At 36.6% G+C, this 26,589-nt stretch overlaps 1 protein-coding gene across 10 annotated transcripts in view; it reads right to left on the bottom strand.

The window, feature by feature from the left end:
- The window catches only part of FRYL (FRY like transcription coactivator), a 184,268-nt gene that overhangs the window by 82,016 nt on the left and 75,663 nt on the right, over positions 1-26,589 (bottom strand). For all 10 annotated transcript variants that reach the window (XM_068940956.1, XM_068940957.1, XM_009681998.2 and 7 more), the window contains 10 exons: positions 23,526-23,725; positions 15,190-15,243; positions 9,948-10,087; positions 9,319-9,415; positions 8,412-8,491; positions 7,845-7,925; positions 7,194-7,362; positions 5,966-6,058; positions 4,088-4,186; positions 2,402-2,503 (listed from right to left, as the gene is read on the bottom strand). In XM_068940956.1, the coding sequence (XP_068797057.1) occupies positions 2,402-2,503; positions 4,088-4,186; positions 5,966-6,058; positions 7,194-7,362; positions 7,845-7,925; positions 8,412-8,491; positions 9,319-9,415; positions 9,948-10,087; positions 15,190-15,243; positions 23,526-23,645 (1,035 nt within the window). In that variant the 5' untranslated portion in view covers positions 23,646-23,725. The remainder of the gene's footprint in view (positions 1-2,401; positions 2,504-4,087; positions 4,187-5,965; positions 6,059-7,193; positions 7,363-7,844; positions 7,926-8,411; positions 8,492-9,318; positions 9,416-9,947; positions 10,088-15,189; positions 15,244-23,525; positions 23,726-26,589) is intronic.

The following is a 26,589-nucleotide window of genomic DNA, read 5'->3' as shown; positions in this document are numbered from 1 at the left end:
TCAAGGTCAGCTACGTGTATCCCAAAAGGCTCCCTCTGGTACACTCCAGGTCTAGAGCAACTCTTATACCTCACTTATCTACTGTATGAACTGATCAAGATGCAGAGCTATTTAGTCCTTCCTCATAGCAGTAACAGCAGGAAAGAAAAAGCAAACTAAGCTGCTTCCTTTCAGGAAGGCTAGGATGTTTTCTACATGCAATACGCCTGCCTTAAGTATAACTGAAGATAGCGTGCACTGAGACCAAGCGCAAACAGTTTACAAGGGAAACATATATTGCTAGTACTGGGTCTGGGATTTAGAATACTCTTAGGAGCATTATCAAGCCCAGTGTAGCTGCAGTTGTTAAATGAAACATTGCACTGAAATACTGTGTGACAAGGTAGGATATGAACATACCATGCATCAGCTACCATGCAGTTAACTGCCAAGGTGCAGACTCGCACACCACAGCAAATAGGACATTTCATTTCTCTGTCACTGAAGGGTACACGGCATTCACTGCCAGGTATGAGTCAGCACTTGGCAGTCATCGCAGAAGAAACTGAGCACTATGAATTCATGATCCAGCTTGCCCCCTTGGGAACTTGCTAGCCTGCCTATACTCTTCATAGAATATTCCTGTGACAGAGTCTAAGTGGTGTTATTTCAAGCTTTAATTTGTCTAGAATTCCCGCCATACAAGAGGGTGGGTGAAACTTTTTAGTATGCTAAAACAGTTCCCGATAACCCTCAAAATTACTTTACTGAAGAACATCAGAGAGACTAGAGAGAACGGATTTGGAATCCTTATTACATTTTATATACTTAAATAAGTGCAAATAAAATAACTTTTGTAATTAGGTAACCAGGAGAAAATAAGGAAAGGGAAATCTAATAGACCAAACTCCTGGGAAATTCAGATTCATAAATTAATGAGATTACTTATTATGGAGTGCATGCAATTTAATTAGCACCAACAGACACAAAAGAACACATTCATTCACAAGAAACAGGAGGATAGTTGAGATGTAGTTTTAAAGACTAACCTCAACAAAGTTTCTGAACGAGCGAGGCACTCAGAAATATTTGGTGGACCACATTAAACCAATTCATAAAATATCCTAAATAACTCACTGATGGTGCAGCATCAAAACACCGCAAACTTTGAATTGCAGAAATTTGTATATACAATTTCTGCTGAATAGAGCCTTCAGGTAAACGTGTTAAGCTGTTAGTGGTTAACAAAACTACATAAATATAAAATGCATGCTGAGCAGCTACCAGTTAAACTCACTGGCATTTATAGTTTCAGTACATCCACTATCAGCAATGGATACTATGCCAGAAAAAAATAATCTATGAATGTAAGAATTATAAAACAAAGAAGCTCTAAAAACAAAAGCAAAAGAACTCTTTTAGCTTAGCAAAATAAAAATGAAAAGAAATATCAAGGCAGATATTGCAAAAGAACTGCAAATGTTAGATGAAAAATACACAAAATCCCAACAAGCAACAGGAAAGTGTGGAAGATGTCACAAAACCAAAACGACCCTTAAAAAAAACAATCCCAGCAGCTAAACCTGCTTCCTTTTAACTTCAAGCTGGCTTATGCATTTTACCAATAAGTTCTGGAATAGTCACACACACCTAACTGGAATGAACATTGTGAAGGTGGATTAAAGAATATATTAAAAATGTCAAAATCAATCCCTTAGACAAAATCATGAACTACGTTAATCAAAAGTAAATGAAAGAAAGCGTGCAAGAGTAAATACTACAAGAAATTCACCAAAAAAATCCCTAATTTCCAAGTATCACGACCTCTGCATTTTATCAGTCAGCTCATGTTTACTACTCAATCAGCTCGTTATCAACTGAAGCCAAGAGTTAAAAGGACACTGCAAATTTTATTTGAAAAATATTCTATCACAGGCTACAAAACAACAGTTGCAGACATTATTTCTTTTCTGGCCTACTGATTCACTTTCTATTCCTTTAATAAACCAACAGGAGATATAAATTATAGAAGTATAAAATCTTTTCATTTTCTCCAAAATCATTTTCATGCGAAGAATTACAGTTTGTACTCTCTCTGTTTGGCATCAAACAGCATTTATTAGCAGATGCTTCTCCTACAGGCTTTACTCCACAAAACTGGTGGGCAATTCATAGCAGAATTGAAACGAATTCTCCCCTCCCTCAGAGAGGGCCATGCCTATTTCCAGCGTTACAGAACATCAAAAAGGCTTACGCTACACAACGAAAACTTATGACTCTTAAACACAGAGAAAAAAGAAACGCATTTCACAGTGTCCTTTTAAACAGCCAAAGAGTTGTTGCTAGGCGCTAGAACGCTGAGAAGGCACTGGAATAAATGACATCGACTCGTGACACCTCCCGAATCGAAAAGGATTCTTACCTTTAGATGTGACAAACAGTTCTGCAGGAAAACGTGCCAGTTATTTAAAAAAAACTGTTTCTGACTGACACACAACAGGCAGGTGATCAATGGATACAAAGCCTACGAGCAGGAGGGAAAAAGAATCGATCAAATTCCTCTGTGCAGCCCTCCCGGGTCTCCCGCACTGAGAACGAGGCGCAGCGGGTCCTTGCCTCCCCCCTCACAGCACCTACGTCTGTCCGGCAGCGCTAGCACCGCAGCCTCTCGCCTCTCCTGCACGAGGACAGGCGTGCCAGGCACAACTGCTTGCTATAACGTGTCTTGTCAGAGCTTTCGGTGTAAGGCCGGGGCAATGGCGCTACGGTCTAGCCAAGCCCTGATCCCAAATGAAGACCTCACCCCTCTTATGGCGCTTGCTCTTTCCCCGCAAGCACGTACTTCAATTCACGGAGTCCTACCTACCAGCAGAGGGAACTGTCTTTAAGAAGAACATTCAGGAACAGCATAATCAGCTCGGTAAGAACTGAGGCAGGCTCTAGGTTGACAGAAATGCTACTTTTCCTCCAGGTCTATTTTTAATTTGTAATGAAGTGCCATTTAATAAAGTCTGGGAATATGCAAGCTACACTGACTTTGCTTCGCTCCTATACCATAAGATTTGTTCAAACGCTGTCCGCTCTTCAACAGAATACATAAGGGTGAACAATACAAAATTTGATTTCAGATTACCTTGTTATAGAACAAAATTTGAGAATGACGACACATAGGTAAATGACAGTCCTGATATAACAAAATTTCTGACTTTACAGTAAATAAAATCACAATGTGAAAACTGACATCAACAGCTTTACATTCTGGTTATAGAACAGTGTTTAAGCATGTACAGTGACAAAGACTTTATACTCTCAGACTACCAGAAAACAGACTTCATGCTTTTATCAGAGTCCCAAACCTAACAGTGAGAAGAAATGATTTTAAATTAACTTGCATTTATTGAACATGCCAATTGTAAGGCAAAATTAAGCTCTGTATATCTGGCAAAGTGAAGTCTATCAACTTGAAACATGGGTGCTGCGGTTATAAAGAACTACCAAACACTGCATTAAGAGGAGAATTAAATCCATGCTAAGATGCAGTCTTAGAGGGAAAAAAAATCCTTAGACTCTAAAGGAGATAATAAAAGATGTTGGAAAAAAACCCCAAAATATATGAGCAGAGGAGAAAATTAGCACAGCAGGGCCATTAACAGGTTGCTATTTTGCTGAAAAAGTCTTCTGTCTGCCACTTCTATCTTATAATTAAACATAAATTAAACGTACAGACTTTGCTGAAAAAGTCTTCTGTCTGCCACTTCTATCTTATAATTAAACATAAATTAAACGTACAGACTCTCTGAATGCAAGTTCTTATTAGAGGAGACATTAGGTTAAATAACTCTGTTCTAAAACCCACTAAAATAATTAAAAACAAGCATCAGTTTCAAGACAGTCTCCCAAATGAGATAACGGAGAGCACAAATCTTGAACAAAGACACAGATCAAAATTAGAGCAAACGCAATATACACAGTGTGAACTTAATTCTAATTGAACGGACAAGTCAAGGCTTAAATTTATACCGCTGCTAGCTTTTCTTAGATAAGGCAGTAGCTTAAAAGCCTAAAATGAGTAAGATGGGTGAGAAGTTGTAATATTTCTTTAAAATACCAGCGAGTGCTTCTTTCTTGAACTCAATTCAAAGGTAGTCTGATAAAGCATCTCCACAAAATTTTTCAAACATGGCACATTCACTTCATTTTTAACAGCCTATTAAAAAAAAAAAACACAGATATATGAGTTTAAAGCTTTATATAGAAGGTAGTTAGCATATACATTAAATAGTCCAGGAATTCAAGAATTCAGAATTTAAATCTCACATTAAATTAACAGGTAATTATTTTAGTATCTCTGTGGCGCATATAAGCCCCCCCCCCCCCCCAAACTGAGTAATTATGTTTTCAGTCACCTCTTGATGCCCCCAAATTAGTCCTTTTTTTTCTATTCTTAAGCCCTAAGTTGATTGGTAGCCTAGCTGCACATGAGAAATTAAGTCAGTTGTCGCCGACACCACACTGTTCCTGCTTTTGGATACGACCCTGGGCTTATAGATTAGCCTTAACTTCCACTTGGATCTGTAAAATATTTTATCATCCATCATGCTTGCAGGGTCTAAGCTACGTCATATTTTTATATACGAATGACTGAATGACTAAGCAGGAGAAGGACAGTAAAGAAGTTATGACGTTGAAACTCAATACCTTAGTCACTAACACACTCATCCAGAATATAAAAATCTAGATGCCCTTCCTTCATCTACTTCAAGAAGATTCATCGAACTTGCATCTGCCATCTTCCAAGAGAATGACTAAACTATATTTCAGTCTCTGATGGGGTCCTCATTTTCTACTGTTAAGAAACTCCATTTGTATGAAATGATTAAAGATTCAATGAATCAAAAAGAAAGATCAAGACTCACTAGCCAACTAAGTTTAAAGTGCTGACTCAACCTATACATGCAGGAAACAGTCCACAAAAAAACAGCACAAAATATTTAATTCACATACACAAACGTCCATCTTCTGCACAGCCAACACACATGCCTCTGGTTACTACCAAATCGTTCCCATTCCCAATGCACTACTGTCTAATTAAAATATGTGCAATTTTTACTATTTAAATTATGATTTTGTAAACCAATACTATACTTAACCTAAAAGCTAAGTACTTTCACTATTCACCCCCACTCCAAATGCCAAAAAAATTATGGATTTCAAAATGATAAACGATTTTACTTTCTAAAAAAGCTCCTTCACTAGAAAAGAGTAGAAATACATCCAGCTAACATCAAGATTTCGGTCAATAAGCAGCTATTACTAACAGCACCTCTCTGGGGTCATGCCTTAAGGAAGAGATCATCTCCTCTTTAATTTTTCAAGAGTTCAAAAGTTAAGAACACTAAGGAGAGAGAAACATATCACGGCAGCTCAAGAGACAACTGATAAACTTCAAAGGGAAAATGGAGTTCAGAGATATTCCTCTTCCTTTTCCTACTATCTTGTATAAATGGTATCACCACTTGAAGGAGTGCTTTTAGCGGACAAACAACTCTGAACAATTTTTATTTCATTAGCTAAAAAACATATTCTTCCTTCTTGCATAGAGTTCAGAGTCTCCCCACCTGAGTATAAAAATGTTATGTACCTCAGTTTATTCTAGAAAGTACTTAGGGCCCTCAGCTAATGCAATAAAGTCAGTGGGACCTCTGAATTAACAAATATTAAAAAAAAAAAACAAAGGTAGCTTTTTAGAGCAAGTATAAGATTAGTAGAAAATAAATAACGAGAAAAGGCTCTGGAAATAGATGGGAAACCAGCTAATAAGCAAATCATACTGATACATTCCCTTCAATAGGTTTATGTAGATGCTTGTAATTTGCTTAATAGTCTTTTTGAGTCTGTAAAAATGCAATATAATGAGGATTAACAGAAGCAATTTCAACAAGGAGAGCTGAACTGAAAGGTGGGGAGGAAAAGGAGAAGAACTTACAGCAGCCACAGGGATGAGGATTTCCACAAACAAACCAGCAAGTGCATGTTTTATATCTTTATCTTTTACTTCCAGGAAGTATTGAGCACACTCCTTTGTGACGAAGCATTCAAAAAAACCAAAACAAAACAAAAACCAAAACCAAAGATTTAGAAAAGAAAAATAAGGATTTACAAATGTCACTATGCCGTGTCGTAAATACTACCAGCAGTATCACATTAATTACTACTTAAAATTTAGTAAATGCAATGTATTTAAGTTAGCGCCTTATATTCCTTCACAATAACATCATTACAAAATATTAAAAACTTTAAATTCTATTTCCTCAGCAATCAAAAAGAAATTCAGAGGGGAACTTTTGCAATACCAGGTATCTATTTATTTTCTACTCAAAATATAAAGAGGAAAGAGATATACATGTTTATTCAGATTATTCTGAATTCTCCAAAGATAAATATTTGTCTTATACGGAAATTACTAGAAAAAAATATTTTAAGTGTTTATACACTCATTTTTATTTTCAAGGTGACTTTTTAAAATCACCTTGCAAGGCATGCTTTAGAGAGAAATGAAAATCCATAACTGTGCATGCACACTCCACTTCCGTAAAGTGACCACTCTGGAAAAAATCTAAAATACCTATGTACGTGTTAAATTTTTCAGAATCTAGATCAATGTAAATGACTGTTAAAGTGTCTAATAAAATTCATGACCAAGTTACAATAATTTAGGTTACTGTGAATCAGCTGAGGCACAGTTATTCATTAAGATAATTTTTTTAATTCACAATAAACAGGAGAAAATTTCAAAGACGTTTTAAGTATCTCTGAAAATTAACTGAAGTGCTTTGTAAGCGAAAGTGCTGGCATCTCAATCATTTAAAAACGATACATCAAGTAACCTTTTATTTTTTAAACTTACTGTTTTCATAAAACGAGAGAAATTGTTGATTGCTACACATTTTCATTTAGTCGCAAATGATTTTGCATATTACAGTTTTGGCATATTACTGGGACAACTGAGAATAAGTTCTCATTGTGCAAAGTACTCACAGGAGTGCAGAGAAACAAATGTTTCCTGCCTCTGAGAGCTTATGAACTAAATAGAAAAGGCTGAAGAAGGATGACACACAAACAGAGTGAGCAACTGATCACAGCCAAGTGTCATTGTATTTTCATGACTTAATCAAAATGATGCTTATTTTCAGTTCATCATAATAATTCTTTACCTGCATGAACTGAAACGATGCTTCAAAATCCTCCACAGGATACATTTTTACTCGAAAAAACTTCATTCCCATAATCAAACTGATGATACTTTGTACTACGTGAGGACTCTGCTCTTTTTGTCGCAGTTCCTTTAATTCAGTGACAAACTTCTTCCTAACAGCTTGAAACCTGAATAAGGGATAGAGATAGCAAATATTGGCATTTATTAGTTACTTTTATATGACTTCTATAATTTTGAACTTATTTATTTTTTCTGTCACTGATAACAGCAACTACAATACAAGAAACACAAGTAAGGTGGATTCTAATACCTAGAATCTAGGCATTTAGGAGAGTCTATAACAAATAGCTCATTAGAATAAACTTGTTAACAGAACAGCAATTATTGAAGGATACATCAAGCCTCCTTTTCCTGCATCCCTGCACCACAATTCAGAGTTTTGTGCTGAAGATTAAAGTTTTAAATAAAGGAGAACTTTGACCTTTATTTCTACAAATTATTGTGCTAGAACATGAGGAGGACATGCCACACGATACGTGACACATCATTAGTTGCTGAGGCGATTAATAAATGATGCTCTATTGAATAGTCTTTAAATTTGGAGTTGTTTTTTTCCCCAAATACAAGAAAAGATAGAGGCTGAGCTCACTTTGATTGAGCAAGAACCCCTGTCACTTCTGCATACAAGTCTGCAATAATATGCACGTTCCCAGTGTTGGTTCCTGAATACCTAAAGGGAAAAAAAAAAAAAAAAAAAAAGGTGAGGATGGGTGCGTTAAATTTATCTTTATTCTACTACATCCTAAGTGTGTGGTCAACTACAAACAAAAAGATGATGATCCATAACAGGGAGGAACGTAGTCTTAAAGATAACGGAAAGGAACAAAATGCACTAGTGACATTTAAACTGGTGTAGTTTTGATCAGCAGACTGAAGAGACATTCTGCATATAAAGTTTACTTCATTTATTTAATCTCAGATATCTTTTCTTACTCTGGCCAATTACGCAAACCATTCTCTACGCACTAAGCAAAATAAACTCAGTATTGAACACAGCCGTGTTCTTCAGGTTATGTGTTTTCAGTTTAAAGATATTAAGCGCTATTCATTTACAACATTATCACCAGTATGTTGCATGTGAGGCAATCAAAGCAGAAAAATCATCACAGGTTGATAATATATATGATATATTTTAAAATATACAAGTGGAACTTACCCTTCCTTATGTTTAAAGTGCTTAAAAGCCAAGTTTAGAACTTCATGTACTAAAGGATCTGGCACGGGGTGAACAGGTATCTGGAATACAAATATATTTTTTATATATATGTACAAAGTACATAAATAGTACTATGATATGCCCCACCAAAGACCAAATGCTTTGTTCGCTTCAGTTATCAAATTAACTCTGTAAGGTATGAACATTTACACAGCCTGAAGATCAAAAAATTTTGACATTGTTACATAATGCCAAAAATACTAGGTTTATTTATATGTATTGACATTCTTTTAAATCATTTATGTCCTGGCTTTTAGGGATTAAATTCATAATAAAATTCATAATAAAATATGATAAAAAACAGTAATCTAATCATTATGAAGTTGTTATCAAAATTTATCAGACCAGGCTAACTATTCATCTTTCCAGACCTTCTACGCTGTGTGGTATTAACTGTTTCTGATTTAACCTCAACATAATGCATCACGGTATAGAGGAAGACAAAACCAAAAATCCAAGAATGTAGATGAGGTGACTTTCTGCATTTTAGACCTTCTGCAAATGGAAGCAGCCATAAACATATCAACTGCTTTGTAACGATAAGTAACAATTTTGTGAGAAACGAAAAGTGAGCATTATTTAGAAGGCCATTTTTACCTTTTTTTTTTTTCTTTACTGAGGTTCTCTTTAGTATCACCACTTCTGTGAGGTTTAAATGATAGGCATGTAAACAAAATATAGGCCAAAGGCCTTAACGCAGCTAAGAGGATAACTACAGCCTTGCATATGCTCATCATATATAGGTTTTGGTTTTGCATATATAATTTGAAAGTTGATGACTGAAACTGGTACTAAAACACAAAAGATATGATTTACTTTGGCTTTTTTTTTTTTTCTTCAATCTTACCTGTTTTAGAACCTCTATTAAAACTAAACAAAAAATGAAATCTACAGCTAAGTCCCTCCTTTCAAGTAGATAATCTCTTTCACGTTGTTGGTCGTCCCTAAAATAAGAAATCAAAAACACACGTATCATACATAAGACTGAATACAAATACTGCACAGAAGGGTTATACATATCTTTCCCGCAAGCATAGTTGTACATGTATCTAAATGCATGGTTAGAAAGACTGTTGGGTTTGGTGTGGAACAGGATGTTCTTCTACGTCCCTCTCAAAGAAATAGGCAACATTTGCCATTTTTTCTTTACTGGGTTGACAACTTGCCCCCTCCTAAAAAAATTTGCCAATAACCAAAACAATTCCAAAAGGCAACAAACCAACTTGGAATTATCAGGGTCCAACTTTCCTATTTTATGTCAACCACAAAGTCATCAAGTCAATGCCACGCACATCTTGCATGCAAGTTAAATGCAAGATCTCAGAAAAAAACCCATCCTCTTCCTCCACAGATTTAAGAGATGACAAACCAAACTACAAAACTCTTGTCTAAAAAGCACAAAGCACACCTACATTTTCTTATAGAAAGCACAAAAAAACCCCTCCACAAGCAAATTTCTGCAAGGAAAACCCTTACCCTTTCGATTTTGTGCTAGAACGAGGTCTATATTCATAAGATTCATCTTCTGTTCCATTTTGACGCCTGTACCAGTCAAACAAGGTGCGTAATAAGGAGGGGAGACAGTGCTCTGCTACGGAGCTCATAGAGCTTATCAACTGCAAAAATTAAGAGAAATAGTTCAGCATGACAAATCAATCTAAAAATCCTACACTTTTAATCATTCTCTAAGATCGGTTTTAACATTATTTTAAGAATCATATGTTAGATTATTTTACAAAGTAGCAACTTTACGCACCATGTTCATCTAGGAGAATTATTGTAAATATGATTTTCAATTATTATAACAAATTTAAGTAGACAGCGTTTTGAAGTTCACAAAATCTAAAATTCATATAAGCAAGCTGTATAAAACCACTGAGAAGACAATATTTCAGGATGTCCCTAAATGTTGCGATACGTATCTTTGAAGTCAATGTCATTATTTCGTTGTCCTCATTTGAGGTATTTCATTTTGGGGGGTTCAGGCACAGAGCGCTTTTTCAACCATAATAAAGCCTCCGAAGGATCTCTCTCAATTACAAGAATACTTTACTCAACTTGTTAATCAGTTTGCCATTCAAGTCACAAGAATTAAGTAGCATTTTTGACCACATGAAAAATCCATGAATTAAGCAAGCAGCTGGAGAAATTTCCTGAAAGTAAGTAAAAATTATATTCTTGTTCTGTAAGCTTATAAAGTATTACATCCCAGTGTACAGTACAATCTACATATACTCAAAATCTGAAGAGGCATTAGGTTTCATTAAGAAATTTTGATTAGAATGAGACTAGATGAAGGCGGAGGTGAGAGAGTAGACAACACAATAACCTATTAGTCTGAGCACTGGGAATCCTGAATTCCTTTTCCCATTGTATGTGCATTTATCCAGTAATTCACTTATGTAAAATATATAAAGACCTTCTGGAAGCAGAAACTATGATCCTCTCCCCCAAGAAAATCTCCTTTCACTGAAAAAATCTTCTCTCTCAGGATTCACATCATCTGACAAAACAGACAGGCATTTCTGATTTAGCCTTAATTCACCTAGGTCAAGGTGGGCTTACTCTCATTTCTGCATAGCAAATATTTACAAGTATTTGTAATTATATTGTCTAGCTTAGATATTGTGAACATCTAAATTTATCTGCATTTTATCTTAACCTATCTTTAAAGTGTGTTTAAGGTACTCCTTACCCAAGACCTTTGTAAAAACACAAACCAGGACACTAGACCATTTTGAAAGTACCCTGCACTCTTCAAATATTCTGGTGGATGTACTCAAAAGACAACTACGAGTGTTCACAGTTCAGCTGAGACTGTTTGTTCCACAGAACAAAGACAGATAGAAACGACTTGCACTGAACAAGGGTAAACTAAGAAGGCTCATATGTAAGCAATAAAATCCTGGGGTGCATTCCTGACCCCCCCACAATTAAGCAGTTTCCTGCTCAGAAGCCTGGCTGGGCCCTTTCTGAGACATCTAACCCATACACTCTACAGGGAACTTGGGTAGCTGATGCCCAAGTCAAGATAGGCGAATCCTTACTCTTGAATCAGGCGTCTAATTTTAGAACATATAGTTCTCAAAGTGGCCACACCTAGCCCCCTTCTGAATCAGGTCTTATATCTGGCTTTGGAATCACTGTGATTGATAAAGATCACACGACTCAATGAAGTAATGAGAACAGAGATTTACTACTTCATGACTCATACCTATCATCATCATATTGTTTGGAAGACAGGTGAAAAACATCAGTTTTAGATATTCCAACTTTTTTGATTTTAAATTCAAGTAGGCTTAAAATACTGTTGAGCTTATTTTGACATTCTACTGACTACTTTAAATGCTTTACTGTATTTTTTTTTTTTTTTTACAATTAACAACAACGTACAATTTAAATATCTATCTTCACGTAAAGTTACAATTCTATTCAATAGTAGGATTACTTTAAAAACAAAATGTGATAAATTATGGGCCAAAAAAATTCAGACTAATTTGCAATAGGACTTAAATTATGGTATGCAAGCTTATACAGACTTATAAATGGAAAAAGAACCTCCAGATGCTGACAGTGGAGCATGGTCACTGCGGGAAAACTGAAACATCTCCAAATACGGTTTGACTTGCACGGCTGAAGATCCTTCTTAAAACAGAATAGCTATCCAAACACCTAGATGTCCACCAAATAGTTCTTTAGTACGTATTTGCTTTCTAAAAGGCACAACAAATGCCATTCGTTTGAGACTTCTTTGCAAGCATTGTAATTGTCAGAAAAATTAAACTTCAAACCTACAGGAAGCTCTCCACTGAGATTTCATTAGCAAGAAATGCCTGTTGCTTGCAACAGCTTAGGGTATCCAAAAATCTATGCTGACCTCACTATCATTCTTCAATTATGAGTAGAAACCACAATTTATAAGTGCTAATACCTTTTGGGAAAAATTGATCCAGAAAGCAAAAGGAAAGCATTCGTCACATGAGACATTAACCTGAAGATGTTAGACTCAGCATTAAACAGTCAATACAACTGCTAATCCTTAGAACTAGAGCTAAATACAAGCACTTGTACATGAAGGGGTATATACAACATATATACGTAACATCAGCTATAATCATCCAAAATATTTTTCCTTCAAAATTTACTGTTAATCTCCTTATCTCCAAATAACCTAACTTCTGGGGAAATGCAGTTATTTCTCTTTCAAAAAGACCTAAAAATAACAAGGATATATTAACTAAGTTGCACAGAGCCATGTTCAGCACTTCACATAGCACCTACACACACAGAGCAGGGTTGGAATAGATTAAGTAACCATACAGATTACCCTATAGCCACCTGTGCTGTTGCTGTAAAATTCCCCCACAAAGCCTCTCTACCCCTCTGCTCTCCTTCTGAACCAAGGGTTTAGCAGTAGAAGAAAAAGGAGAAAGCTGCTTTTTAAGCTTTATTAACCTGTTTCCTTAGACTTTTCTTTAAGTTACAATATATTAAATAAAAGTTTCAATAGTTACTCAATTTACTATCCTGTGCACATCACCTTCCACAGAAACAAGTTGTATCATATGCAAAAAAACCCTGCTATTGCTAAAATGGTAAACTGGGAAACTATTGGCATTATAAAGCATTTTATTCTCAACATTAAAAATCAGTTTTATGTTAGAATTATTTATTTCCTGACAAGTTTTTGCATCTTTAACATTTTAATGAAAAGGCACTGCAGTTAGCATGAAAATGAAACCTTTTTTTTCATATGATATAGCTGCTAACTTGTCAGAACATTACTTCGCAGAAATACAACTGCAGATAATGAACTACATGCTTATTCTTTTTATTTAAAATAATCATCATACTGTTTGGATACTTAATTTAAGGTTCTATCTTATATAAAAATTGTGAGGAGAAAAAATTTATTTCAGTGTTAAATCATGCCTGGGTTGAAAGCAGCAATCTAGAGAAATAAAGACAGATATCATAATCCCCCAAGAGGACAGGACTGGACTAGTCACTGTGACCTGTGCTTGCTTACTAAGGCCATAACACATTGCTAATAGCAGCACTTAACACATGCAACAGCACATTAAGATAAAAGAAAGGAAAGAAAGGAAGGAGAGGTTGGGGGGGGGGGAGGGAGGGAGGGAGGGAGAGAGAGAGAGAGAGGCAGAATTACAATAGGATGCTATAATAAGATGCCAAATTCCACCTACGTCCAAAATCCTGATCCTGAAAACATTGCTAAAGTCGTACCTAATCATGAACATGCCTGAACCCTAGAGACACATCTGTTTTCAGTCAAGTTCCCAAGATGGCTAAAATATGCTTCCGTACGATCATCGAGTTTCTGGTGCCTTAGGACAAGAGTAGGAAATTACTAAGTATGATCCGACAACAAACAAAAGAAGAAAAATACAAGCTATTTCAGTTTCAAGCTGAACAAGCAAAAATATTTTAAGCAATGCAATATATGCTCTACAAAAATTCCTCTCCAGTAGCTTCTTGCTTCACTGGGAAGGATAAAGGGGATATACTGGTGCTAAAATGCTACCATTTCTAATAGTTTAGAAATGTGTCAATATAAAAATTTCCTTCTCATTTTCCCAAGTTTCATGTCTTTTAGCTAAATTTACATTTTTTGTTCCAATTAAAACAATGACAATAATATTATTTGAAAATTTAAAACTATCTATTTTCCACACTGGAATCTGAAGTGACCCTCTTGGTTTAGCTACGCTTCAGAGAGACATGTATTACAGTCCTTTTAAACAGCTGTTTTCTTTTTTTCATAATAGATTCAGACAACACTATGCGCCTTCCTTCTCCATCCCCCTCCTTCTCCTCCCCTACTAAGCTGAGAGAACGACTGTCACCTAGATATCATCTTGCTCACAGAGCCCCTCTTGCGTTTCAGCCATTCATTTCTTATTCCCACGGTACACTTACGAGCTCAGGCACCACGCCAGCACAGCAAAAGCCTTACGGAAGACACAAAGAATACTAAGCCTCGCACAATAAGATGTTATCCAGTTAGAGTTAAGAACGGGGACAGGCGCTCCGAGGGGCTCCATCTGAATGCTGCCATACCCTTGCAAGGAAGTAGTTATGGCACAAAAACCAATCGATATTATGACAGAATTAGAAACAATAAAGAAATAAGCATGAATAACTTGAGCACAGAGTAATTTAGGTGTATTTCAGGTTCAGTAAGTAAAAGGTAATAGCTTTACATTGAGATTAGACACTGAGGAAAATTCAAAGCAACATTTGAAATCTACCCTGTGCTTTCTACTATGGGATCAAAAAGCCCTCAGTAAAGTATGTCACTGAAAATAACGCTATTTGCTTACAGAAGGGGAACTCAGAAACACTGAAACCGTAAGTGATAAAGACCAAAGTTGCACGAAGCCTGGGACAAGAACAGAAATAGAAAAACTGAATCTTCTTCTTCCTTACCATCTTTCAACATCCTTCCTCCCAGTAGCTTTCACTGCCACCTTCAAATAATCAACCTAACCTAGTAATACTATGACATTTGTCAATGGAAAACAAGGCTCAATTTTGTTACAAGTCTGGTAACTGACATTCAAGGTCTAAACCTTCTGAAGCAGAATCAGACCTCCTAATGTGGACAGTCTAAGTCAGCACAACAGGGCAACCACTGTCCTGCAAAAAGAGGCCACCTTCATGCAGTAAAAAGTACCTTCAATTATGTGTCTCTTACCTGATCAAACTGAAGATCTTCACCTCTTTGAAGAGATCTGGACAAGAGCTTTTCCTGGAAAACAAAAATAAAAAGAAACGTGAACTTGGTACTGCAAGGAACTGTTCTCTAACAAAGATAGATTCCCCCTTTTCCAGTTTCATTACAAATCACAAAGAAATAATAATACGTACATTATTTTCCAGCTAAGACCTTTTCTGAAGAAGTGAAACATACTCACGAAAAAGAAGAAAACAAACCTAAAATTAATTTGGTACCTTAACAGTACAAATATTAAAGTCTATCAAATAGAAAAACTGAAACACTTCTCCCAAATGGCAGGGCCCAAAGAAACGTGCATACTGTGGCTCAACAGAGATAGTTGGCAATGTGTGCCAAACTGAACACGGAAGAAAAACCACTCCTATTAGAATGAGCAAGCATCCTCATGTTCAGGCTGTTGCACAGTAAGCTTCAAGAATGAGATTTAAAAATGCCTTCACAAAGGAAAAGAACAACGTTCAGTCCATTTCTACTCTGCTCTTTTCCTGAACTGCAAATGAAAATTAGCTAGAAAACTAAGTACAATAAAAGGAAAACGTCAATAATAACTGGTTTTACATTTGAAATAAATTCATAAGGTATAGAAAACATGCAATATTACTAAAAGTTACATTATTACAGTTTTTCATTGGTATTACTACCATAAAACATATTGTTCTCTTAAGAGCAAGAATCAATTGTATTCATGACAAAATGGTTTAGTAAGAATTAGAATATTAAGCATATAAAGCACGCATGAGTTGTAATTGGTAATTCTTACTAGTTGCTGTTGAGAGCACCAAACTCTACAATTCTAAGAAAACACTTTTTAAGCCTCTTGCTAGGGTATCCTGCAAAGTGTAAAGGAGACAAAGTCCCATGTACTGGCTCCAATGGGCAATGATTTACAAGTCAACTTGCTAAACCCTAAGTCAAGTGCCATAATTACAGCTTTAAACACATACGAAAAAGCAGTAAGACAAAAAGACATGATGAGCATTTCCTGCTATTTAAAGAAACATTAAACTACTTTTCACTCAATTATAAGTAAATCAGAAAATGCTACTTTTGATAACAAGAGCAAAAAAAGTACCCAAGCTAAGGAGTTAACAGCTCACGCTACACTGCAGGAAGCAAGCAGAGCTCTTCTCATGCAGCAAGTAAAGTACAGTAGTAAGCTGGAAGAGCTGTTAACTTGCTTAGGCTGGGATGTAAGAACGGGCATGCTGTGCTGCTAGCAGATACCCAGTACAATCTTCATAGACTGTGTCTCGGTCAACACAAAATAACTGCTCAGTAGTTTAGCATTGGGCAACACCCACTCTGTCAGGTTGTTGATAAAAACTTTAAAAGTTGGTATTGCTCGGCATCGAACACTTACAAGACTTCGAAACAGACAGACTGTACCTTAAACACCACAAATTGGGATTGTGCGTACAAAGTGCAAGATTCAAGTTGGCAGCTTATTTTATCCTGTTCTAATCGTCATTTGAAAGTAAGGGCCAGTTGCTGGCGCCTTTTGCCATGAGTGCAGCTGCATTTGGTGTTCAGAAGACAATCTCTTGCAACTCTCTGAGAACTGGCATTCAGCATTCTCCAGGCAAAAAGCATTATTTATTCTATTCTGCACAGCACTACATGAAAAAGCACAACATGAAAAAAATTTAGGTACCAATGCCCAACTGAGACTATTTTCACTTTCTGTAATCCAAAGAAACAAAATGCTTTTATGTACATCCGCAGAATGTTTAAACTAAAAAAAAGTCTCAGGAAAATGCATTTATACTCTAAAATAGTGTCACTTCTTCATCAATGGATGTATCAGCTAGTGTTCTTTCACTGTGTATTCAAAAGCAAGGGAAGGAAAGGTTTCAGGTACTGGCAAGTAAACAGGTTTTTGAGTCTTACAAATTCATATAATTTGATGTTTTCAGTCGGTTCAGAATATTGTTCTGAAATTTTACATTTTGCAGCAGACACTGCAATGCAGTTTCAAAAAGTACTTGCAAATTACAGTTCCCTCCCCTTTTTTGCTTCACGGAAATTTTTACTACAGGTGAACTCATGTTGTCTGTATTGTGCTTGTAGATAAACTGCACAAATAATCCTACTCTTATCTCCAAAGGAGAAACATGAGAAACGGTCCGCCCTATATAAACATTGTAAATTGCTGAACAAGTTGAAGAAAAATCAACTGGAAAACTATTTCCTAGAAGAGAGACAAGCAACTTTCCTGTAAATCAAAACAGTAAAGGGGAGGTTCCTTAAACATCCTCATGATACAGTGCCTTAACGGTCTATTTTTTGGTCGTGGTTCTACAGAACTATTACGTATGTGAACAAATGGGTAACACCAGTGTATTACCATATGCATTGTATGGGTCTAAAGTCAGAAGCACCTACACAAAAGAAGGCTAAAAAAATCACAGAGAAGTGAAATAATTCAGAAGTTTTTATATCAAGAAGCTGAAAGGCATGAAAGCCAGAGAGCAAACACAACCCCTTTCAGGAAGGTTCTGGAAGCTCTGCTGATTTTATTTCTTCTGTTTCTATACCAGTGGAGACATTTTAGTACAGCAAATGAAGATGCAATTTCTATGATTTTTAATATTGGAAAGAACAAAGACCTTACAAGTCCATAAAACTCTGTATTTTTCCACAGCAGTAAAATCTCACTGCTAAAAGGTAAATATCACCATAGTTAATATAATGCCTACCAAACAAAAGTGACATGACCAAACAATATTCTTCAACCCAGTCACAGGTTTATCAAGGCCTCTGAACTGTTCGTATGCTTTAAAATTTATTTGCATTTGATATATTTTTGTAATATTGCTTTGTCATTGTCCCAGTTGGTGCATATGATTTACAATAACCTATCTAACAGCATAAAGAAAAGGTCTGGAAACTTTCACTGAATTAATAATTTAAGCTTTATTTTCCCGGCTTCCTACAAGTCGCGAGAGAGCTAGAAATAACAGATCTACATTTATCTGCTACAAGTTAAAGGAAAAAAACACTTTTGAATTAAACAAAGAGCAGTCTGCATCCATTGTATAAAGCAGAAACGTCAACATGTGCCAGGCAGCAGAGAGCAGGATGTAGACGTACGCGCACTATGCAAACACCTGCCCGGTGGAAAAAGGTCTCACCCGTTGGCCCACCTCCAGGACTGCTCACTGCCATGCTCTGGGAGCTACTGCATCTCCGTGTGGTTCAGGGGAGCACAGCAAAGCTAAGGTCCACATTTCTGTCTGCTGTCACTTGAAAAAGCTACCAGTAACTGTCTCACACCTCCTCCTGGTCTCCTGCAGCCCAAAGAGCGCAGTGAGCAGCACTTGCCTTCTCTCGTCTACCTCCGAGTGCTGTACGATCAACACTGGGGTAGAGAGGGGCACCTGCTAAATTTTATAGGTTTCAGACAAGCTTTTGAAAGCACCAGGCAAGACTTCCGTAAGCACCGGGTGTTAGTGCTTAGCTTCTTCACAACGGGGTAAGTTTGCTAGTACTGGCAATACGCTTAAATACTCTTGCTAGTTTTTACTTACGTGTGTGACTCACTATAATTTACTAAATTAGCAGCTTACCAAGTTAACTGCTGCCAGTAACTGTCTTATGTTTACATTCAGCCTGACAAAGTAATAGGTAACAGAATTCAGCACTAATCTTTTCCACTGATACGGTTTGTTTCACACTTGGGGAAGGCTGAAATCAGGCTCGCAATTGCACTTGCTCAGCTGCAGGACGGTATCTTAAGCTACCATATCTCAATTTGTGCCTGAGCTCTTTTTCCTTTAAAATAATATACTGCTCGAAAGACTTAGGATAACTGACTAAAAAAAAAAAAAAAGAGTTGTTTTTAACTTAATGTCAGACTGCTACCTGAAAAGACGACACTGCCTCCAGCGGCTATGCTTGCTACTTAAATCATGCGTTAGAAGTTACTGCATTCTGGTAAGCTTTTTCTCCGGAAACTCTGAGGTGTGACTGTACTAAAATTTTGCAAGCAGAGAATTCTTAATTAAATGAATGAAAGGAAACCACTTTCTTACTCACTGAATATCTTAAGTAAATTTACAGCCAGAGAAACCATTTAATTCCTTTTGAAGGCCACAAATCACTTGCTCCTATATGAAACCAATACCTTTGGCAAAAATACTACCTTACCAAAACCAAAAACAAAATTCACCATCTTGATCTGAAGAAGTTACCATTTCCCATGCAGTTCTGGTCTCCTGCTGGCCTGCTCAACTTTAAATTTTAAAAATAGTGTCTAGTTCCTAAATTGCATTGGTCAGGCTCCAAATTCTATCCAACCGTTTTTGACCTAGCTTCATCTAAGACATTAAAGGTGTATGCAACACTATACACATTCTCCACATAACCTTTATCCTTTGTAGCCAAGCCATCTGACCAAATCAAACTGCACTAAAACGATCAAGGGCTTTCATCTCTTCCTTATACAGCCTTTTCTCCATTTTCAGTTTAAATCTTTCGTGTGCCCCTTCAACCTTTTAGCATTATTTTTAAAATGTGAAACACGAGAACTAAATATTCAGTATGTATATCAAATATCAAAAATAAAGCCTCTTCAGTCCTTCCTTTCATTCAGACACGAGTTTCCCTTCCGCCTCTTTGTATCATATAGGCTCAAGTTGTTTCGCTTTTCCACAGCTTCTAGCATCTATTTTACATTTCCATTTTTCTATATAGTCTTTTCTTTCAGTCCATGTAAAAATAAGACATATTGACTATATCTGTTAATTTTACAATTGACTGCATTAAAAAACATTTTGTTTAAAGAAATTAGAGCTGACAAATGATCCCAGACAGAACTGCTAATAGAGGATAACTTTCACAAATGACTATTCTATAAACTTTTTATCATGTCATATTTTATCTGAATGAATTTTATATACACTGTATACAAGCATGTACAGTATCAATTTTACAGATTTTCATTAATAAGATCTTGATTAATGTAGATTTTATGCAAACATCACGGACCGTCACTAACCAATGCTTTTGGGGATTACTCATCTTGGAAAAGTTCGTTATTTCATTAGTTACATAGGTCTGCTAACTGTTAATCCGTTAAGACGTTTTGATTTTATGCGATTCATCTAGGTTGGAACATTTGTTTAACCACCAGCTAACAGTGTGGAGAACGGACCGGGCCTGGGTTTGCTGTCAGAGTATTTAATCCAGTCTCTGGACAAGTTTTGCAGCACAGGTGAACTCCAGCGCTACTATATATACACCTTGTTATCAGTATTTGAGTTAGGAGATCCAAACCAGCTAAGACCATGGGAAAAGCCCTCTTCAGCCTGTTTGAATTACAATTGTAACAGCCTGTCATTCTGACCAAATGCTGTCCTCCTTAGTATGTTTAACAGAAGAATGGAAAAAAGGGGCCACCAAAAGAGTGGCATTCATACAAGTATTCAAATGATATTCAATACAGTCATCCACCTTTTCATCTACAGCGTCACAACCCTTACATTTCTCCTCTCGTTTCTTACTGATATCAGCCTTGACTGTTTTCACGCCTGTTTTCCCATAAACATTTCTGTGCTTGCTTATTAAACTCTCCTCAATACCTATGTTTATGATGTCTACAAGGAAATAGTCCAGCAAAGTTTAAACTGTAGGCTTGTCTGGTACATACGCACATACAATGTATACCTAACTAGGTGTGTAATGTTTCCTTTTCTTCAGCCTTCAATCTACTCACGGTTTTAGTTGAAGTTGTGTCAATCGGTGACACCACAATACACACCTACCTTCTTTTTTCTGTACTTTTAGACAGCTTCTTACAGGATTTTAAAAGAAAAGTGTTAAAATTGGGGTCTAGATGCTTGTATATCCCTTTTTCTCTATAGGCTCATTCACAGTAATAAGAAATGCTCCTCCAAGTAACAGTTGCAAGTAAAAGCCTTTTAATTTAGTCAACTTTTTAGTTATTATTTCAAATTATTTTGGGTTTTTTTTGCCTGTGACAAAAAGGTCTTAATATTAAGATTTCAAGACTTGGATTCATTGCAAACCAAATCCTATTGGTTTGGAGGGACCTATTTTGTGTCCCTCAACTATTTTGCCAAAGAGGTGTTGATGTACAGATTACACCTCCTTTCGTATCTGTAAGGAACTAATAAAAAAGTAAATTACATTCAAATAAAATAGCTGAAGTATCTACATACAAAGAAAAGTTAAATGCGTGTTGCAGGAAGTGTTCCTGGTTTAAGGAACTGAACAAGATTCTGTAATGCTTTAACTGGCAAGGGTTTCTGTCAGTTCAGAAATCAGTGAGCGTGTCCTGTACTTTTACCTTCAGATGATCTGAAGAAATGAATAAAAAGAAGCATCCCTATTCAAAAGCAAGTAGGTAAAAATTAAGCAGAGGACAGCAGTAGGAGCAAGAGATTCTGACAAGATCTGGCATATATTGGAATGGAAACAGGAGTCATCATGAGAAGGAAAGTCAAAGAGATATAAGCATTCAAGTGTATGCCTTTTCCAAACCCAAGAACTGAACTCTCTCAGCACCACTGTGTGGTGAGTGAATAGCCAAGAAATCCACCTCATTATGGTGAACCCTTTGTGGGCCAACAGCCTGTTATTGCTACCACACTCCATGAGCTGCAGGGTCAGAAGCCTTGGCTGGGGATCCACAGGTTACCACTTCTTCAGCATGGCTCTACTTGGTAGAATTTGCTTTTTAGAGGGACTAAAAATAAACACACCCTTTTAGAAAGTTGAGCTCAAGTATGACAGCTGTAACAGGAGAAATACCTGAATCAAGGTGGCCACTGTACTCTCAATTCCACATGTTTATGCATACAGTTTACTGCAAATCTCATTCTATATAATCATATATTGCTCTTACGTGATTATGTCATCTTCAATATGCAGAATGACTACGTGACTATAGCGAGCTGTAACTAACTGAGGTGTGCATCTGCTGCATTTGGTGCAAAATTTGAGAGAGATGTAGGAGATGAGGCAGGGAAGTAGGGGAAGGATAATCTTATTGTTATAGATGTTTAAAGCTATTCACAGGACCTAGGCACCTAAGAAGAAGGTTTACTGTCCTTGACACCATGCCCTTTACATAGCGGGGTCACAACCAGGGGCCACTGGTGTTCTGTAAGACAGAGGGTGGTCTGCAAAACTGAACAAAAATCTTCAGGACATGCTAACTGTGTGGAAATGTGTTAAATACCTACAGGTACACAAAGTTATGAACTTATTAATATTTTAAATGTAAAATGCTTACAGTTACATCCAGCAAATGTGCATTTTTGTAAAATAATGACATTTTGTTTACCTAATGCTAAGTACTTCATCAATCTTCACCAATAAACTGAAATGTTAAGTGGCATATGAGAGCTCTTTCCCCCTACAGGCCATGTGCATCCTTGATTTAAAAATGCTGAAAAAATTGCACTACAAAATGTCATCAAGGTAAACTTACTAAGAGAACTAAGAGAAGAAGAGGAGGAGGAAAAGCTCAGCGACAAAAACGTTGAGGAACTGAACAGTGATAGTTACATTATGCTGTGGAAGGCATGATTTGTAAGTTACGAAGTTATACTTCAAAAAAGAGGATTATTTAAGAAAAAGCTCTGATCAGGACACAGTTGCAATGCATTTTATAGGTGATACTTGGAGACTGGAGGGTATGCTTGCATTTGCCATTTAACTTTAGGATGGTAAATCACTTGGGTATATAAAATATTTAAAGGATACTAAATATTAAAGTCACAGCTTTTGAGACTCAAACAAATCAAAAATCACAATTGAGTGAAACTTCCCACTTAAAAAAAAAAAATTATGTCAAGATCATGAGGTCTGGATTCCCAACAGCATTTTGCATTTTAGCTAGTCTGTAATGCACACTGACTACTATATTCTGCCAAGTGTTAGTGCTAACAGTACTTGGGAAAACAAACCAAATACATCTTCTCTTTAAAATTCATTTTTGAAATATTATTTCATGGAAACATCAAGAGGTAACATGCTTGGCATCATTACTGTTGGAACATGTTTTGCTGCACTATTCCAATTTGTAACTCTACAGAACCTACGAATACTAGGAGATTTCATTTCCAGTAATCATTCATAACAGTTTTGGTGGAAGTCAATAAAACATTGACAATAAAACAGGTAGCAACCCTGTTTGCAGAAGGCTATTCATTCTTGAAATAATCCCTTTGAAAAGTCAACAATATCTTCCCCTTCCCCCCCCCCCCAGTAAACATGCATATAATAAAAAGCAAGATCACTTCAACGGATACTATGAAAAAAGGACTCACCAAAGGTTCAGCCATTACAACTTCAATTTTCTTTTCAGCTTGAACAGCAAATTCAGCAAAGAGGCTTTTGATGACATACTCGCCAGGTTTGACATCTGGATCAATAGTAATGTTAGACATGATGACACCTCTCTTTTCCCAGGTGGAAACGATACTTGGAGAAACTCTGCGTTTATTTACTCTGCTGGGTGTTGCGGAGGCTAGAGAAGAAAGAAAATTAAAAAGCTGTAAAGGAACAGAGCTTTTTCTAAACACAATATCTGCCGCTTCTTCACCATTCCTTCCACCACATAAAGCTATCTACACAGTAAATTCTGAAAATTGGAAGTAGAAAATTCCTAGTTATAATATCCAAAACAATTCTTCTTATTTTGTATTAGAGGGGAAAGTCCACATTAAAGTTAAGTTGCATAAGAGAATAGAGACAATATAACTTATTTTTATTACTGATAAAATGTAAAATTGTCTTGAGATGTCTAAACCAGCTCATTCCGAAGGCAACTGGATTTTGATCATGATGGAGTTCAGAGCCTTTAATATCCCTTATCTTCAATTCAAACACAACATGAGTAAAAAGCAAAAGGTGCAATTCGAAGGGACATCTGGGCTGTCTTGCTGAATTGTGAGAAGCATGTTTGCTCTTTTTTTTTTTTTCCCCTAAATAAATCACCCATGAAGCTCAAGATTCTACTTAGCGTCAGAGTATTTTCAGTGAAAATATTTCCTTGGCCTCTCTTGGCACTTTGTGTCATTAAACTGATTTTCCTAACCAAAACCCAAACCCTTTCTAGGTATTTCAAGCTCATTATTTTTCTTCCACTCTTAAGTCACAAATCTGGAATACTTGCTCCTTGTCAGGAAAATAGAGCAATCCAATCAATCAATACAAATAACACTGGAAATATTACTATATCTCTCTCTACGGATTAGAGCTTTCTTTATACTGAAACTATCATTTACTAAGTTCACACTGTATTTATCAAACTTTAATTTTATTTTTCTCCCTGAGTACCCAATAAAAACATATTTATTTACTATTACAGCCATTGTCCAATGTGAATTGCAGTACTGAAAATCAGATACCAGTACTTACTCTTATTTGCATTTAACACATACCTGCTAAGCAGAGTAAATGATTACAATTCTTGTCTTGCACACAACAGATCAAAATAATTATTGGTGTCTCTACTGATGCAGCAGATCTAACCAGAAAGATCTGATATTTCTGTAGTTTGTTCCGTGCCAGTAGGTTTTTTTTAATTGATACTAAGAACTGATATTAAGAAGGGTTAGCTATTGATACCAAGATTTTTCCCCTCGTGATGGTTGTATAGGGAGTTTATTCTCAGTCTTTTTTACCGTATTAGACACTGCAACTTGTCCAGGTAAGCTTCCTGAGGCTATCTGCAGTTAAAATTTGGTCAGATGCACTTGGCCAATTTTGCTTAATTTTCAAAATTGTCATTTGTCTTCAATTTGTATAAGCACATTTCCTATTAACCAGATATTATCCACACCTTTTACTAAATTATTTTTTCATTGTTCAACTCATTCATGAAATACTGGTTACCACAGAGACCAAACCTTCTGGTACTTCACTTAAAATCTTTCCCCATTTGAATCTAAGCCATTTGCAACTTTCTCTACAACTTGAGCAAGTTCCATTTTACATAAGGCATATTTCTTCAAATTCCAAAAAAAATCATGAATTTATAAAAACGCACCACTGAAGTTAACAATTCAGCACAAGCGAAAACAGAACGGTCATCACTACCTTAGTCTTTAATCAAAAAGGAAGTTTACCTCACTTAAGCTTGCGATTAAAACATATGACCTATGCTTTTCCTCTCAGTATTTCTCATACAAACTTACTGTTCTATCAAAACATCATTGTTAAAAAAAGATAACCAGCATAGTTCCAGTAAGCTACTATTTTTTTCCCGGATCTGTATTTAAATGGCAGTCTACCCCCTTTGGAGCTGCCAAGGTCACACAGCCGAGCTCCCTGGGCACCACGTGATAGACCAGAAGGACAGGCGGTGCTCTGCACACGTGCACGCACACCACACGCCACAAAGCAATTCTGAACAGCCTACAATACTTTGATCTTGATCTTGGCAATAGCAGTCCTCAAAGACACCGAAAAGCATGTGCCACACAGGGCAGGCAGCGAGATCAAAGATACTGCCATGTCCTAGATCCCCACAGTGGAAATTTGCTAGATGAAAGTACACGAAGGTTTTAGGAAGCGGACCAAAGTGCATGCTGCACAGGAAAGCAACCACCCAAAACATCTGACTTGAAAGAAAATTTCCTCCCTATCCCAAATTTGATGATTGGTATATCCCTCAGCACAGAAGCTCACACGTGCCAGGCACTTCAAAAAAATTTTAATTTCATTACAATCACCATGCACATCCTCCATGCTGCTCCATGCTGTCATTTTCAAACCCTGATGCTTTCAAAGGCAGCAAAGGAAGAGAGATGTTATATGTCAAGAAAGCAAGCACAAAGGTGAGAGGAGAGAAAAAGGGGAGAGAACGAATACATCCTTCCTGACCACAGCAGGTAACAAGAAACCACAGTAGTATGAGATTTACAAAACACAAAAATAGTGCAACACACAGCTTTTGAGCAACTCTCCTTCCTTACCCACCTGCAGGTGAACAACAACAAAAGTACTTCAGCAGTCTAATAGACACTGCACATTTCTAATTAAAGTTGTTTTTTCCTAAATATGAAGGTTTCCGTTATTTTAAGTCACATACACTGAAGCTAAGAGACATCTCATTGTCAAGATATTAAGAGATGTTTAAATCTCCTCCCGAACTTTGTGTGGTCAGAAGAAAGTCTCCCAGGCAGCTGCTCTGGCTCCTTCCAGACTTACCTACTAGAGTGTGCCACAACGCCCGTATTATCCAGACTGGGGACTTACTGGAACATGCCACAGCTCCTGTCTGGCCAATACTCTTAAATGATGAGAAACCGGTACTTGACCAGCTCTTGTCTCTCTGTACATCAACTGAGCAGGACTAATGTGTTCCCTAAACTAGACCTAACTTTC

The sequence above is a fragment of the Struthio camelus genome, chromosome 4 (assembly GCF_040807025.1).
Source record: "Struthio camelus isolate bStrCam1 chromosome 4, bStrCam1.hap1, whole genome shotgun sequence".
In the NCBI taxonomy this organism is placed as follows: Eukaryota; Metazoa; Chordata; class Aves; order Struthioniformes; family Struthionidae; genus Struthio; species Struthio camelus.
The sequence above is the reverse complement of the archived record's forward strand: the minus strand, read 5'-3'. Positions and strand labels throughout refer to the sequence as shown.